Source organism: Apiospora marii (assembly GCF_038362585.1).
Source record: "Apiospora marii strain CBS 49790 chromosome Unknown utg000002l_segment0_segment0, whole genome shotgun sequence".
Taxonomy (NCBI): Eukaryota; Fungi; Ascomycota; class Sordariomycetes; order Amphisphaeriales; family Apiosporaceae; genus Apiospora; species Apiospora marii.
In genome coordinates this window covers 2,717,758-2,733,669 of record NW_027117373.1, presented here as the reverse complement: position 1 = coordinate 2,733,669, position 15,912 = coordinate 2,717,758, and the positions used below count along the sequence as shown (strand labels likewise).

The following is a 15,912-nucleotide window of genomic DNA, read 5'->3' as shown; positions in this document are numbered from 1 at the left end:
AGAAGTAGTCCCGTTCGCTCGCAGTCAGGGGATGCGACGGGAAGCACCGTCGAACTCCAAAAGGCATGGTCGTAATACATAATCTCGTAAAGCTCTCTCTCCCACCCTTACTGTACATGCTACTCGTCGCCCATGATGTCCTCTATGAGGCGGCGGCCACGATCCCACCCTCGCTCCGTCTTGACGTCGCGTTCCGACGTGACCTGCATGCTCGTGTCGCCATCCTCGTCCTCGTCGTCCTCGTCAACGTCGTCATCTTGCGTTTCAGACTGCCTAGCTGTGGCGCGCTTGATACGACGGACCAGCAGATCGTCGAAGTACAGGTCGCTCTTTTTCGGGTGCTGTTATTGTGGGTTTTGGTTAGCAATGGCGCTCATGTACATGAATTTAAAGAGATTGTCTGTAGATGTAAGGGGAAGAAAGGACAAGAGTAGGTTATTTACCTTGTCACAACCAGCCACAGGGCATTCCTTCGAGGTGCCGTTTTTTGGTAGGTACTCCAGGATGGCCGCTTTCTCGAACGAGTGTTTGCACAGTCTGGACGTGTACGGCTCCTTCATGACCACCATGCTGAGCGGGCAGCGGAAGTCCTGCACTTCCCCGGCCACAACCAGGTCCTCATCGCTATCGCCCGCCTCGTCGCCACCGCCGCCGCCGCCCTGCTGACCGAACCACCTCGTCGCGTCGGGCACCGGCGGCGGCTGCGCATCCCGGCTGTGCACGGCGTCGTGCCACAGCTTCTTGAAGTGGACGTAGTCGTTGTTCAGCCCGTACTTCTGGTACATGGACTTGGAGTAGTACTCCTCCGTCTGCGCGTCCCGGGCCTCGTTGAAGAAGTGCCGCGGGCCCTTGACCTCGAACAGGTCCGCGTCCGGGTCCGCCTGCAGCTCCGCGTGCGCCTTGGCCTCGCGCGCCTCGTCCTCGAGCAGCGCCTGGATCTCCCGCAGCGCCTTCTTCTCGTCCTCCACCTCTACCTGCCAGTCGATCAGGTCCCGCACCGCCTCCTCGCTGCTCTCCGTCAGCTCGGGGACCACCTCCCGCAGCTTCAGCACCGTGGCCTTGAGCGCGCGCTCCTGCGCGTTGGCCTCGTCGTCGCCGCCGCCCTTCTCGCGCCGCTTCGACTGCAGCGTCTTCAGCTCGTCTTTGCGCTCGGCGTAGTTGTCGTTGATGTCGCGGACGCTGTCCTCGAGCATCTTGAGCGTGTTGGCCAGCTGGTCGCTGTACTTGGCCGAGTGCTGCTGGGTCGCGAGGTCGAGGATCTGGCGGCGCGATTGGGGGTCCAGCGGGCACGATGGGGCTTCGTATTCGGGCAGTTCGAGGGGCCCGGCTCTGCGCTCTTGTCGGGCTGAGGATGGGGTGGCGCTTGACCGTGATTGTCGGGCAGAGCCGGAAAGTATGCGCCGACCGGGGGCCATGGTGGGCGGTGCGCAAATAAGCTGAGATTCTTGCGTTTAGATGTGAGGTATGAATTCAGACTGCAGAGTCACAATCACAGTAATCAAAGACCAGTTATGGTAGTGTTGCAGTAATTGCGAGAACAGCTGGTGGTAGGTTTGGGGTGACGCGTTTGGACGCGACGAGCCGCAAAAGCCATTAAGATAAGCAACCTTATCGTTGTTGCGCTCCCCAAATCATCACCAGATCATCACCAACGAACGCCTGAGGAGCTCATATGTGGAATAGTGTTCTAGTGGCTGTGCCACGATTTATTTATTATCAGTAACGATTGGATTATAGAATTATCGTAGAATCATTAGTACAAATGATAGACATGCAGTGTCCAACTGCGTCCCAATTCCCAATCCCCAATTGCCCAGCGCCGTGGGGGTTTGCCCCGCCCCCGCCTATTCCCCTTTGTTTTTTGCTTTTTTCCAGTTCCGTTCCAGTAGATCCATCCATTTCCTGATATTACCCGCGTTCAAAATCCTACACACGTCAATCGTACATCTTCCGGTTTAATACAAAAGAGAAAGCACCGCCCACTTTACTCCAAAGCGTCATCGTAGACGCTCTCGCTCACTGTGCCGTCATTCCCCGTCATCTCATCGTGGATTTTCTGAAGGGACTCGAGCCAGGTGTCGAACATGGCCAACATTGACCGCTCCTGGTCCCGAGGCATCCGCCTCTCCAAGACCTGATCGCGCAGCTTCTCGTAAGCCTCAATCATGACCCAGATCTGCAGGGCCGAAGTTTCCGAGCTGGGTTTGAGGGGGATTCCGCGAGCTGCCGAGGACAGCTCCCTTGTCAGGAGATCGACTGCAATCTGGAGGCTCGGGTTTCCGGTGGTGCTGGGGTGGACGGCGCGAGCCTGTGACTGCCGCCTTTCGAGTGAAGTGCGCAGCGGCGCCACAGGTAAGGGCGAATCCGGCTTGAAGTACATCGTATCCTCGTCGGATGAATCCACTAGTGTGGAATCCGTAGAGTACGGCGAGCCGATGGATGATTGTGGTGATAGTGCCTCGGTTTCAGAGGCACCGTTACATGGGCTAGAGTGCTGTCGGGCCGGGGTCTTTGGTCCGTCGCCGCAGACAGATTCGCCGCCGGCATCCCCGCCCCGATCGCTCCAAACGAATGAGCGCGTTTCCAGCAACGCTTTGTAGGAGTCCGCGATGCGATCTCCGCTTGGGACTCGTTGGTGTCCCTCTCGTGGGGATACCTCTAGCTGGCCGATGGAGTGCACGGGTGTCTTTGCCCGACGCCTGTGTCTCGTAGCAGCCAGCTCCTCCGGGTTTGGTGATGGGACTCTCGGTGACCTAACATATGTTGTGTCGGAACTGAATGACTGTTTGGAGGCCTGCCTGGGCTTGGGGTTGCTGATGGATAGGTGGGCGAATTCGGGTATGGTAGCTGCCGAGTGCCGTCGCAGTTCCGCCAATTTCACCCGGGCCTGCTCGATCCCGAGGTGAAACTTGGCCGGCGGTGCCTCCTGCGGCTTCGGTTGCGGGTGGTGGTGTACCTTGGCTACGGGCACAGGTTTTCTGGTTTGTGGCTGGAGGTCGCTGCACTGGATCGACATGCGCCTAGCGACAGGATGCTGGTACGAGCTTTTGCGCACAAAGTCGCTCCACTTCGAGTCACTCAGATTCGAGGGCAGTGGCAGGTACTGCTGGTTCTGAGGAGCGGGAGCGGGAGCGGCTCGAGTCGTGTCGTAGCTCCTCCGACTCGTATCGAAGCCCTTGGGTTCCACGAAGCGAACGTGGTGCTCTGCATGCTCGGGAATGGTGTTGTTGGACGCAAAATACCCTCGTTGCTGGGACCCGATCTTCTGCAGCTTCCGCCTCAGCTTCTTGCCCGGGCCTTTCAAGGCTGACGGCGGCATGCTCGTATTGACCGGGGCTCTGTACAAATCCATAGTCGTTGTGTGGCTCCGGTATGGGTGTTTAAACTTGACAGAGATGTGGGACTTCCAACTTACTACCTTGTAGTAGTTGATATGAATGACATGAGATAAGACGAAGACGGTAGAAAACCCCAGTAACAGCCAGACCCTAACAATGAGAATTCCACGAGGCACGCAACGCTTCGTTTAGGATCAGATATATGATACGGACTTAAAGTGTTATTGAAATATGACGTGTTGGTGGTCGACCCATCGTGGGGGGGGGGGCTCTGGGAACCAATACGAAAACAGGATTTCCCATTCGCTACGGCTGGGGCTATTGGTGTGCCTGACTGCATTAGCTATAAATCCAAAAGAGGTCGTCGATGGAGGGCTGATCCATCAACACGGGGCCGCTTCCCGACCACCCCCCTGTCACTGAGTGAGTGTCTGAGTGAGCGAGAGCCCATTGCCCAGCATCGCGATTTTCAGGACTGGTTTCTTGAACTTTCCCAGGTCCCGGAGACATGGTGGTTGTCCTGATTTAGATTGCAAGGACCTTGGGTTAGTCGGTTTCGTGAAAGCCCGCCCCAGACTCTTTCAGCACAGACGGCACTTAAGCTTTGGCTTAGTTTCTCCACGTCACCACGTTCCAAGGTCGGGCACCCAAGGTTATCTCGGGATGATCGATGAGCTTAGATGGGTGTGCAGAAAAGTAAGAGGATCAGCAGTTTTTTTTTTGGCGGGCAGACAGTCGTGTCTGACTGCAGAAAACTGTAGAATATCCAAAGAGCGGGCGGGATTGCGTATGCTGTACGACTGGCGAAACTGGCTTTCGAAGCCTCCATCCCTTATCATCCTCGCTCTTACCACACTCACATGCATGCAGGCAGAGGGAGACGAAAGAAAAAAAAAATGTGAGAATCCAACTTGATTTGACAGCAGAGGGCGATGGGTTGGTTTCTTCAGCTAAGCTGACCTACCACAGGCGACAACGCGGTCGCAGTAGCAGCGTAGTAGGGCCAACTGTTAGTTGTTGGTGGGGGTGAGAACAAGATCCATGCCGGGATCCCTGCTCGAAGCCGCTGACCTGCAGATGTCCCACTGATGTCATACCCAGACGGGTATCGCCCGGCGAGCAATACGAGAGGCCTGGCGTCTGGACTCTCTCTGTCGCCCAACGGTCTCAATTATCGACTGTTCCACTCCAGCCGCCCAGAGTCAACACGAGCCGAGATGCCTCTACGAATTGCTAGTTTGGTCAATGCCACTTGTCTCTGTCAGAAAAAGGGTGGCCGGATTGGGATGAACTTTGCGCATTTTAGACCTTTCTGAGACACGTTGAGCAGAGTTTTCCTGACAAGCAAGTGCCGTCCTGCCGGACCTCAGCTGTGCAGACCGAACGAAGCAAAGAAAAAAGTCCGACGGGAGCAGCTGACAATCTGATTGAAATTTGATGCTGGAGAGGGAAGAAACTCGACAGAGTAAGCACCATATGCTTACCTACCCACACGGAGGTTAGGCTGCCAGACAGGAAAGCGTCCAACCCGCCGGTACATGCCATGCAAGCGCTGTATTCGCCCGGTCCTTTCACTAGGTTCGTTTTGGGGATGCACACCACACTTGCAGCATGCAGTTCGCCCGTTGGGTTTATTGCCTCACTCAACGATGATCATCTCAGGTAGGCTGTGCTCGACGTCAGTCTACAGTAAGTAGGCAAGTAGGTAACGATCAGACTCGGAAGCTATTCATTACTGTTTGCATGCTTATCTGGGTTTTGTTGTCGGCAACGGGCCGTACTGAACAAGCCGGTGTGGCCGGCCGAAGCTCCGATCAATCGAATTGTGCGCCTCTACGGGGCGTAGATTCGGCCATCAAAAAAGAGTTGCACCCCTGCATTAAGGCCTACACATCCGAGCTCAATTGGGTGTTACATAACGTTACTGGTCAAAAATGCGCATCGGGCTTGGCTCTGATGATGAATGCCATTTTGGTCCTCTTGGGGCTTTCTATGAGACTTGGAAGGGATGCTCTTTAATGCGATCGTATGTTTTCTGAACAGATGCTCATATGACTCCGCCCGAGTCTCCCGGAGTAAGGAATAACCAACAGGCTTGCTGACATAGCCTCCAAGCAAGGGGCCAGCCCCGCGATATCGCTGTAGTAAATAAGAGGAAAGCCACGAACAACTATCAATAGAATACAAGAGTATCTCTCACTAATATCACTAAAACCCTACCACCGCGCTATATCAGACGTTGATAGCTTCATTGGCTGTACCCGCCATCTCATCTCAGAAACTCACCTTTCCCCGCACCCTCTCCGAGAAAGCTACCGAAACTATGGCATCGGGTCGCTTCGTCGACCCAATGACCCTCCTGCGGGTCACGCCCCTCGTCACCTCGACGGCGGCCGTCATGTTCTCCGCGGACCAGTACCTCTTCCTCGACACCCTCCTGGCGCCGCCGCATCGCGAGCGGGCCAACGAGCTGGTCCCCCTCGTACTTCAAGACCTTCTTCGGCCGCGGCATCTGGATCATCATGACGGCCTACCCGCTCTCCATCGCCACCGGCGTCGCCAACGTCTACCAAAGCAGCGGTGGAGGATCATCTATAGCAGCCAAGCTCAGCAGCGGCGGCAATAACGGCGCAGCGCGTTGGTACGCGGCGGGCGCGGCTCTGGCCCTCGCCCACTTCGCCTTCGTGCCCAGCATCATGTACAAGGTCCAGGCGCTGAACGAGGGCGAGGGCAAGGGCGAGGGAACAAGAATCTCAAGCGGTGGCTGGACGTCCACCTGGTGAGATCGCTGCTGGTGGATGTTCCCGCGTGGTTCTGCTTTGCGGCGGCTTGTCTGAAGTCTCTTGGGGCCCCAGTGAGGGTGGGCGTGTGGGTGAGACAAATTGCTTGAGCTCTGGGGACATGCGCATAGGGTCCATGCGAACGTGTCTCGGCGTGCATATTCTACATGTCTATCATCTCGTTGGGTGATGATCTGTGGAGAAGAGGGGATGCTCGCGGTACTGCAGACATGAATCTATGATACCCGCGCATCCACTGGCTGACTGGATGTCCAACTTCATTAGCGGACATGGATGGATTCCACGATAGATCATAGTATTTATCTCAATGGAGTTATCCAGAGATGTGAAATAGCATCCGCTCGTTTTCTCTCCCTATTACGAGGTGCCTCGTTCAGGGTGTTGCCAGTGTCTTGTCTAATTTCAACTCTGTTGCGAACAACCACTTCGGTCGGCGTGCCTGTGCTATGAGACCCTTCGCCTACTCGCCTCTTTTTTAGCTTTGAAAGACATTTGCAAGTCATCGTCTGAGCCGTTACGATTGGCGAACTCAATTCTGGAACATGTGCTACACAGATTTTCCGGGGGTGGTCTCGCCTGGAATAGTGATACAGTCATTCACGGGTCCGCTTCTTTGCTCACCATCGCTTGCCAACTTGCGAGATGGTATTCTACGCGGACACTCTCGCGTGCCACGTGGTACAACCTTTGAATCTAGGTGGTGAATTCGAATACTTGATCATTTCCATCAATTTAGAGCATTATGCACGTCGTACACGTGATCAACGACAGCCGCGATGCAGGTCCCGGAAGCCGCCTAAAGTCGCTGTCTTGGGACCAATGCACATTTTCACATACATATTGGTGAGGAGGTAAGATATCAAATCCCGCATTTCAATCGTACCGTACCCATCAAGCTAGAGAGGGCCAGCATCAATCAATTCCGCCTCCAAGAAAGCCGAACAACGCCGGCATGATCTCCGACCCACGATTTTACCCACTGTTTCCCCCGTAGTCGGTTGGGACGCCTGATCCGGGGTAGTTTTCCCACCAATGAGAGAGCCCGTAGCAGCAGCCGGCTCAATACGCCCCAGACCATCACCCCACGACGATTGACGCGCTGGGCTCGAATCGTGGTGGGATGCCACTGATGCCCCTCCTACATGCAGTGAATGCGCCTGCGTGCCCCTCGCAAGGAGACAGGTGATGCGGGATGATGGATGAGGGGTGTTGCCCTGGGGTAAGGGGGAGTGGTTGCACAGCATGGCCGGAGTTCAACCCGACAGATGTGATTTCTACGGTTTCTGTAGGTATTTATTCACTCAACCCGCTTTGGTATTGATCTTGACTTCTATGTAGTCGATCTGCTTCCCTCCTTGTTTCCTTTAGTCCATTTCCCCAAGTGCTAGTTCGTCGTCATAGGTGGCTTTCTAAGCGCCATATCGTAGCCCAACATGCCCGAGATCACTATCACTGGCTGGTCCACGCGGGACGTGCGATTCCCGACGTCACTGGACAAGACCGGCTCTGATGCCATGAACGCAGCTGGCGACTACTCATCTGCCTACTGCATCTTGGAGACGGATTCGGAATTCAGCGGCCATGGAATGGTGAGTAACTGCGTGTTCCCAACGGCATCCTTGTCTCTTTTCTTCCTTTAAGCATGCAGAACTTTGAGTAGTATTAAGGCTGACAAGACCAGACCTTCACCATCGGCCGCGGCAACGATATTGTCTGCGCCGCCATCAACCACCTGGGCGACCGCATCAAGGGTCGGACCCTGTCGTCGCTGGTCGAGCACTGGGGCGAGACGTGGCGGTACTTGGTCAACGACTCGCAGCTGCGGTGGATCGGCCCGGAAAAGGGCGTCATCCACCTGGCGCTGGGGGCCGTCGTCAACGCGATCTGGGACCTGTGGGCCAAGGTGCTGGGCAAGCCCGTGTGGCGGATTGTGGCCGAGATGACGCCCGAGCAGTTCGTCGACTGCATCGACTTCCGCTACATCACCGACGCCATCACGCCCGACGAGGCCATCGCCCTGCTGAAGGCGACGGCCGCTGACGGCCAGAAGGAGGCGCGCATGCAGGACGCCCTCGCCAGCCGCGCCGTGCCCGCCTACACCACGAGCGCCGGCTGGCTCGGCTACGGCGAGGACAAGATGCGCGGCCTGCTGCAGGAGACGCTCGGCAAGGGCTACCGCCACTTCAAGCTCAAAGTGGGCGGCAGCCTGGAGCAGGACCGCAAGCGGCTGACCATCGCGCGCGACGTCATCGGCTACGACCAGGGCAACGTCCTCATGGTGGACGCGAACCAGGTCTGGAGCGTGCCCGAAGCGATCGAGTACATGAAGGCCCTGGCCGACTTCAAGCCCTGGTTCATCGAGGAGCCGACGTCGCCCGACGACATCCTGGGCCACAAGGCGGTGCGGGACGCGCTGCGCCCCCACGGCATCGGCGTGGCGACGGGCGAGATGTGCCAGAACCGGGTCGTGTTCAAGCAGCTGCTCATGTCGGGCGCCATCGACGTGTGCCAGATCGACGCGTGCCGCATGGGGGGCGTCAACGAGGTGCTGGCGGTGCTGCTCATGGCGAAGAAGTACGGCGTGCCCATCGTGCCGCACTCGGGCGGCGTCGGTCTGCCCGAGTACACGCAGCACCTGAGCACCATCGACTACGTCGTCGTCAGCGGCGCGCGCTCGGTCCTCGAGTACGTCGACCACCTGCACGAGCACTTCCTGCACCCCTCCGTCATCCGCGACGGCTACTACCAGACCCCCATGGAGGCCGGCTACAGCGTCGAGATGAAGGCCGAGAGCATGGACCGCTTCGAGTACCCGGGCAAGCAGGGCGTGAGCTGGTGGAGGTCGGACGAGGCGAAGCCTATCCTCGAGGGCGAGAAGTACTGAGCTTCTCGACTGTCGAGCAACATGAAAGGTAATCTTGTAAAGGATATACAAAAGGAGCGGGGATCGGTCCCTGGTAAGGGGGTGTTATTCCTACTGCAGGGCAACGATGGCATCCTGTGTGGCGACTGTGTCGGGTTACATAGTCGCCGTCCCTGTAACAACAGTTTGGCGAAGTGCGCCGTTAAGGCGACTGACTTCGCAATGGTGTGCGGCCGCGGAGGTCGTTCAGCGAGGCAACGATGGCATCTCGTACGTGACAAGGATCGGGCTCTTATCCCGACATCACGTCCTTTATATACCCATGTAGTTCCAATAGCGTCAATGGTTTACTTACAATTATTCGAAGTCTTTCGATTCATCAGTCCAAGCTGACAGGCAATTCGTGCGAAAGACACGGCAACACCAAGGGACCAAAACGAAACGGCGCAAGAGCAAACGAATTACATTGAGCCTCGAAGGAATGCACCAGCCCTGGTTATAACAGTATTCTATCAATCGTCTCTATCCCTCTATGTTTCTCAAGTGCGTAGCGAAAAGACATGTTCTTGGAGTCGATTTTGGGAATCAGTCCAAGAGACAACTCAACGATACGCCCTTGCTACTCGGCAACAACTTGATCGCATCATAACGGCTCACGACTAGTGCAAGACAAACGCCTCAAAAGCAGCGACGACAGGCGCAGGATTGATACCAAACGGCAGCGCCGGGTGCTGCGTCAAGTCGTAGTGCCCCGTGACGGACCACTGATCCCCCGCCGTCTGGTTGCCGACCCCATAGCACACACTCATCGACGACAAGCGCGGCGTGCCGGTCCAATCCACATAGGCAGGCGAGCCGCCGTAGCTGGCGTCTGCCTCGCAGAGCGCGGCGCCGTTGCTCAGCAGCTCGAGCGAGACGCCGCCGTCCTCGAGGTGGCCGCCGACGGCGTAGACGTAGCCCGACTGCGGAAAGGTGAAAGTACCCGGCATGACGGTGTCGAAGGTGGCGTTGTTGGGCGCTGTCAGCAGCGAGGGGCCGCACACGCCCGAGCTGTCGAGGTAGTAGGGGGTTAGGTGCTGGAAGCCCTCGACGGTGCCGGGGACGAACTCGAACTCGAAGGTCAAGAAGTAGTCCTCGTCGGCGTCGTTGTAGTTCAAGACTTCGGCGTAGATGCTCATGGGGGCATCGGGCAGGAGGTAGCCCACTTTCACTGTGCTGCAGTGGTGGGGGATTCAGATCAGCAGGCAAGTTCATCACATGATGCTTGGTCAGTAGCCAGAAGGCCGAGGGTAATCTTTCTCCTTTTTTGCATCACTTACCCATTGACACCCAGATCATACGGCAGCCTCTCGTTAGCACTAAAGAAGGCTTGCTCATTCACCTGGTTGCAGACGCTATCGGTCCGGGCGGTGGTGCTGATGAACGAGCGCTTCAGCATGGATCCGCTGTTGACATTGGCTTCGGCACCGTTGGTGTAAGTGAGGAAAGCACGATGTCTGTAAATGTAGCATGATCCAACGCAGGGCCGTGTAGCATCTTGCAGGTTCTTCACACTCTGGCCATTGATTGCCTCGTTGCCAACAGTGAATGGGCCAAACTGGACCTGGACCCTCTGGGATCCGAGGGTCTGGAAGTCCTGTGGGGGCAACGGGAACACATTGCCTGGGCTGGCGAACCTCGCAGGCGCGGTGGATGAGCCCTTGAAAGCAGGAAGCCCAGAGACCAATGTCATGACCACGGCGAGAACACAGAAGAGAAGCTTCGCCATTGCCGTAATGCAGTCTCCTTGTTTCGAAGGGGGTAATTGGATAGTCCTTTGGAATGGCTCCGAAGTTTCCACAGAAGGGAGTGTCAAGTGATGGAGGGTTTCGAGAGACTGTAGATTCTAAGAAGTGGTTAAGGAGAGTGGGAAGAGAGTGTGATGGTTGACGGAGAAGTTGAGGGAGAGAAAGCGGCGATTGGGACTGGGCCCCTTTATACTGGAAGTGAAGAACCCCCGGTCTCACACTGATTCATGTAGGCGATATAGAAGAGCGCATTTGCTTGTGGCGCCAGTAGCTGTGAAGTATAGTAGACAGTGACACGATAGAGACATTGAATATAAGCAAACGAGATTTTGCAGACTGTATTCACCTGAAAGGTGAGCTCCCCTGAACCCAGGGGCGGCTTGCTTATCCAGATGAATCGAAACCGCAGCCAAGAGACGCAGATGCAGCCAAAAGAATTCATGTTCTGTCCGCCTACAGCGTTGTTAACTCACTATGGTGTCTTGAGATGAGGCCTGCGTAGCGTTCGGGTGCGTCGATGTGTGGTGAGGGATGAGAAAGGACAGCAGTGCAATAGTCAATATAGGCCTCCTTCCTCGCCTCCAGATCTGAATATGCCTGGATCGCCGTTTACTGACCGCCAAGCAATGCCTCTGTTGTCAGCGCAGTCAGTAAGGACAGCCACTCGCGCATACCTGGTTTGAATCGGTTGCTACAGGCTCACGTCCTTGAATAACTGAAGGAGCTGGACTAACTAACAATGAGCCTGGGATCACTATAATTGCCTTGTATTTATATTCACGCACCTGAAATGGTAGCCATCATCGACAAAAAGATGGTGTGATGTGCTGTAAGTGCAGGTAGGCCTCGCGTAGCACATGCCATCTAAAACATCGGCTCCGGATTTTCGTCCTCGTGATCTCTTTGAGGCACCCAGTCGCTTGGAACGATGCCAAGCCGCTGCGACACAACCGAGAGACATGAGATCCTCTCGGCAAATCTGGTTCAATTCTGGGTCACTTCCATCAATCTGATAGACATACCATGGCCTCTGAACCACCATTTACCTCGTAGGAGGCCAGAAATGATGTGGCTATCAAGTAAGACTGCTTCACCGAGATGGACTTGTATTGCATGCAAGCGATGTCCGAGTGCTTCAATTGGCTTCTTTGAACAATCTGCTAATCTATATACACAATCGGAAAGCTGCCGTGGCTGTGTCATTCTGATTTCTATAGACATTTCGTCTTCATCCATTCGCTTGTGCCCAGGCCGAGATTCAGACCGTTCCTGGCCCACCAGACCCGAACGGGCCGGTCGTCGCCAATGGCGTCTTCCAGCGCCTCCTCAATGTCGCAGGTCTTGTACTCGACGCGGTGCGTCCTGCCATCGCCGGCCTGCTCGCCTCGGGCGTACTGCTTCCACCACTCGAGAACGTTGACGTGTCCCTGCCGGGTGGGGGCGACCAAGACATAGGGGTCGAAGGAGAGCTTGTCGCCCTTCAGCTCCCGCCAGGTGTCCAGTACGGCAGTATGGCCGTGCGCGCTGGCAATCTTGCAGACGCCCTCTCCGTGTCCGATGGGGATGTTGGACGATTCCCACCATCTGAGTACTGCCGTCTGGCCTGACTGGGAGGCTTGTAGCAGGCTGCGACCTGGCTTCAGAACAATGCTGTCATCCTCCAGCGCAAGGTCACGCCACCACTCGAGGACCAAGAGGTGACCTCGGGCGGAAGCCGACTCCAGGGCCGCATCGGTGTATTTCAATGGCAGGCCAGAGTCTCGCCACCAGTCCAATACGTGTATATAGCCCATTCGGGACGCGTTGTCCAGTGCCTCGGCATCATACTCTTTCTTCAGGAACGAGGGAGATGTGTTCCACCAATCGAGAATATCGATTCTGCCGTAGACTCCGGAGGCCTTGTTGGGCAAAAGCTTGGAGCTGAAAGATGCCCAGAAAGCCTCCTTGCTCAGGTTTGTTTCGAGATACGTCAACACCTCGGTCTGGGAGAACTTGATGATGAGCTTGACTGCCAGGGACGATATGTAGGGTAGATCCCTTGGCGCCTGGGAGAGCTTGCCGCAAATGGCAGCGGAACCCGGACAAGACAAGATCAACCACTCGAGTTCATTCATATAAATATCGATAGGGTCGGTAAGGCGGGTTCGATCGGTTTGCCATTCTTTCGGGGCCTTGAGGCTTGTGTAGACACCAAGCGCCTGTGCAAGCTCCCAGTCGCCGACGTAGTCGAAGATGAGTGTCCATATCTCCGGAGGGAGCGCGGTAGCTACCCGGTTGGGTTGGGAGGTGTGTAGTGCATGTTGTGCCGCCACTTCGACGTCGTGGCCAAGGCTCAAGAGTTCGGCTTGGTTCTTTATGATGCCGACAAGGTCGTTGAAGCCATCCCAGGTAACGGCACGTTTCAAGGGCGTGGCTCCGTCGTATTGCCAGAGAATCGGCGACATCACCTTCACCCAAGTCCACTTTCTCTTGATTTTGCTCAGTTGCTTCTTCGTCATGGGGTTCTCCCACATTTGTATTGACATGCCTGGTACTAAAAGAATCTTCTTGGAGACGTCCCAAGCTCGCAGGATTTCGAGCAACAACGTATCGGCAATCCCGCTCATCATCTTGGCCAAATGGTCGGCATCGATCGGCGCCAGCACCAGTATGTCTGCCCAGTCCACCAACTCGTACGACGTCTGTCTCGCCGACTCTATGGCCTCCCGTGTTCTCTGGTCCGCGTCGATCGCCAAGGTCGCCAAACTCCGGTTCTCCATGACGATGATGTCGTGTGTCAGGCGCGTGGGGACTTCGTCGACGAGGGCACGTGTCTCGACCTGCGTGTCTTTGAGGAGCCGGACGGCAATGGCCTGGGCGTAGGCCACATCGCGCTGCCCGTTGGCGGCGACCAGCATTCGTAGTTTTCTCGTGCGCGCCATGTCTTGGAAGGAAGAGCAAGATGAACTCGTTGTGAGGGTCGGTATGTGGCGACGCCGGAACGACGACGACAAGCCGTCGGGCGGCGGGCTGCTGCGACTGCTGCTACCGGGCATCTTCGCTCATTCTTTGCTCTCTGGCAACCCCTAAGTGTCTCTTATTGACGGTATAATCCTGCGTGTGGGTAAGGTTTCGAAGTCGTCCGGAAGAATTCGAGTCGACTTGCGCTGACCCGCAATCGGTAATTCCCTTGATGATGTCTCCTAATGGCGCCAATGCTAAAGTGCCCAACCTTGTCGTCCCCGACTGAGAAAATTGCGTAGTTGATGGGTTGTCAATGGTAGAAGCAAAACTCGAGAACAACCAGCCTATAAAGATATCAATTTGTTAAGGAGAAGTAGTATGAGATATCGATACTCAGGGTCAGGCGATCAGGTTTCGCCGTGGTTACGAAAGGGTGCTTGTCGCGTCTCACATGGCAAAAAATCCCAGGCCCATGAATTTGCCCCGTTGCTGGAATGATGCGGGATTGTGGATTCCATGCTCCGCAAGATGCAAAAGGACGTAGCGCCAAGGCCCGACTAAGCCCTTCGCTAGTCGCATGTCGACGTACAATGGAGCAGAACACCCCGCTTTATGCATGTATGCAATACGCGATACCCGTCATCCACGTCAAGTGCTTGTCAACCTGATCAATTGTTCAATTCCATCTCATCTTGGGACGCGCTTTGGGTTTCCCGCCAGTCTCCAACTCCTCTCGAGTCATCCGGTCCCTGCCAACGCAAACCATCTCACGCGAGCAATGTTGGCATCATGCAAGACAATGGCTTGGCTCTAGGCGGTTTAGCAACTGGAGCCACTTGTGGAAGCCGACATTAGCAGATGGGCTTCGCTGCTTCGATGCCCGCTCACAGGCTGCATGAGGCACTGCACCTGTTGCGCTTCTGCACGACAGGTGCCAAGGTTTCGGTGACCCCCGAACAGAGAGCATTGAATGCGCAATTTTGGCTACCTAAACCTAAGGTACATACTCACTACCAAATCCAGTAACTCAAAGCAAAAGACTCCTTTCCCTTCAATTCCAAACCACAGCAGACCTCCAGTCAATCATGAAGAGCTCCCGAGACGTTCCATTCCGGCCTTGCAATGTGGATGGTTCTCCAAATGCCTCGGGAGATAGTCCGTCCTCGCTAGTTTTCTGCCACAAATGGGGCATTTGGTATGTATCGGACGGACGTTGTTTTCTTTGGCCCAATTTCGATGGGTCGACCAATAATGCTTGGTCATCTCCTTCTCATAAGGAGCACAGTAGCTGCAAGATGACAGTGCCCTGCACCCGAGAGGCCTGTCGTGGAGCTTTTTGTGTCTACTAATCACTCATCAGGTAAGGGAGGTGATACTTCTCGCAGTCTGCTGCTTTACTTACTTAAGGTCTCTGCCGCGCTTGTGCCAATGCTTGCAACAATAACGATAGCCAGGCCTCACCGCGCCTACGACTGCGTCAGCCAACCAGTACAGAAAATATTGGGACCAGGGACGACTTGCCATTACTGTCCGTATCTGAAGAAGGATCATTTACGTCACCGTTCTGGGGTATGCTGTTCATAAAGTCCATAGGCAATGTCGCATCCAAAGAGGCCTGGTCAAAGTTGAAATGGCCAGGGCTCAATCCGGGTGTTGGGCTCCCTGGCTATGCCGAGGAGTTGACATGGCCGTATGGCGTGTTCTGGATGTAGGGCGTGATTGGTGTCAGGAAGTTCAGAGGAGCTGTCGCTGCTTCAATCTCTCTCTCATCGGAAAGAAGGGTTCCAGGAAGACGAATGCTTTCTCCGGATGAATTGGTGTCAAAGGACACAGGATGTGGGAAGGACTGGTCGAGTGACCCTGGGAGAGCTTCCTCCGTGCAAAGCTCTTGACCTACAGCAGTAGGCTGGCACCATCTCGTATCTTGGAAGTGGGCGGCGACGTTGCCTGTGATGCTCATTAGCACACTCTGCTTTTGCTGCAATCAAGACGAAGAAAAGGTGTTTCTTTACCGTTCTCAGGCAAACAATCCCACGTTGTTTCATCTATCAACTCAGCCATCGCATTACTGGTCATCGTCGAGTAAGGTAAGGACGGTGTTGGGGCCCTGTGGGCGTGTCTGCCATCCTGACTCCGTACGGGATCCATTGGAGCATGGCTGGTGAGGATGGACGGAACTA

The 15,912-nt window shown here is 55.6% G+C and overlaps 7 protein-coding genes across 7 annotated transcripts; 2 read left to right on the top strand and 5 right to left on the bottom strand.

Annotated features, from left to right (window-relative positions):
* Positions 1 to 119: 119 nt before the first annotated feature.
* PG985_002545 (uncharacterized protein) lies at positions 120 to 1,415 on the bottom strand (the record flags this gene model as incomplete). The annotated part of the gene is made up of 2 exons (XM_066822314.1): positions 120 to 341; positions 444 to 1,415. 2 exons carry the CDS (start codon positions 1,413 to 1,415, stop codon positions 120 to 122), a joined length of 1,194 nt encoding a protein of 397 aa, XP_066689746.1.
* A 569-nt stretch (positions 1,416 to 1,984) lies between these two features.
* PG985_002544 (uncharacterized protein) lies at positions 1,985 to 3,352 on the bottom strand (the record flags this gene model as incomplete). The annotated part of the gene is made up of 1 exon (XM_066822313.1): positions 1,985 to 3,352. The coding sequence occupies one exon, from the start codon at positions 3,350 to 3,352 to the stop codon at positions 1,985 to 1,987; it is 1,368 nt and encodes a 455-aa protein (XP_066689745.1).
* Positions 3,353 to 5,661: 2,309 nt separating this feature from the next.
* PG985_002543 (uncharacterized protein) lies at positions 5,662 to 6,121 on the top strand (the record flags this gene model as incomplete). The annotated part of the gene is given in 2 exon segments (XM_066822312.1): positions 5,662 to 5,820; positions 5,831 to 6,121. The coding sequence occupies 2 exon segments, from the start codon at positions 5,662 to 5,664 to the stop codon at positions 6,119 to 6,121; spliced, it is 450 nt and encodes a 149-aa protein (XP_066689744.1).
* A 1,451-nt stretch (positions 6,122 to 7,572) lies between these two features.
* PG985_002542 (uncharacterized protein) lies at positions 7,573 to 9,023 on the top strand (the record flags this gene model as incomplete). Its single annotated transcript, XM_066822311.1, has 2 exons — positions 7,573 to 7,728; positions 7,821 to 9,023. 2 exons carry the CDS (start codon positions 7,573 to 7,575, stop codon positions 9,021 to 9,023), a joined length of 1,359 nt encoding a protein of 452 aa, XP_066689743.1.
* Positions 9,024 to 9,661: 638 nt separating this feature from the next.
* PG985_002541 (uncharacterized protein) lies at positions 9,662 to 10,770 on the bottom strand (the record flags this gene model as incomplete). Its single annotated transcript, XM_066822310.1, has 2 exons — positions 9,662 to 10,217; positions 10,322 to 10,770. The coding sequence occupies 2 exons, from the start codon at positions 10,768 to 10,770 to the stop codon at positions 9,662 to 9,664; spliced, it is 1,005 nt and encodes a 334-aa protein (XP_066689742.1).
* A 1,230-nt stretch (positions 10,771 to 12,000) lies between these two features.
* Positions 12,001 to 13,824, bottom strand: PG985_002540 (uncharacterized protein; the record flags this gene model as incomplete). Its single annotated transcript, XM_066822309.1, has 1 exon — positions 12,001 to 13,824. The coding sequence occupies one exon, from the start codon at positions 13,822 to 13,824 to the stop codon at positions 12,001 to 12,003; it is 1,824 nt and encodes a 607-aa protein (XP_066689741.1).
* Positions 13,825 to 15,398: 1,574 nt separating this feature from the next.
* On the bottom strand, positions 15,399 to 15,880 carry PG985_002539 (uncharacterized protein; the record flags this gene model as incomplete). Its single annotated transcript, XM_066822308.1, has 2 exons — positions 15,399 to 15,679; positions 15,745 to 15,880. 2 exons carry the CDS (start codon positions 15,878 to 15,880, stop codon positions 15,399 to 15,401), a joined length of 417 nt encoding a protein of 138 aa, XP_066689740.1.
* Between the last annotated feature and the right edge of the window lie 32 nt (positions 15,881 to 15,912).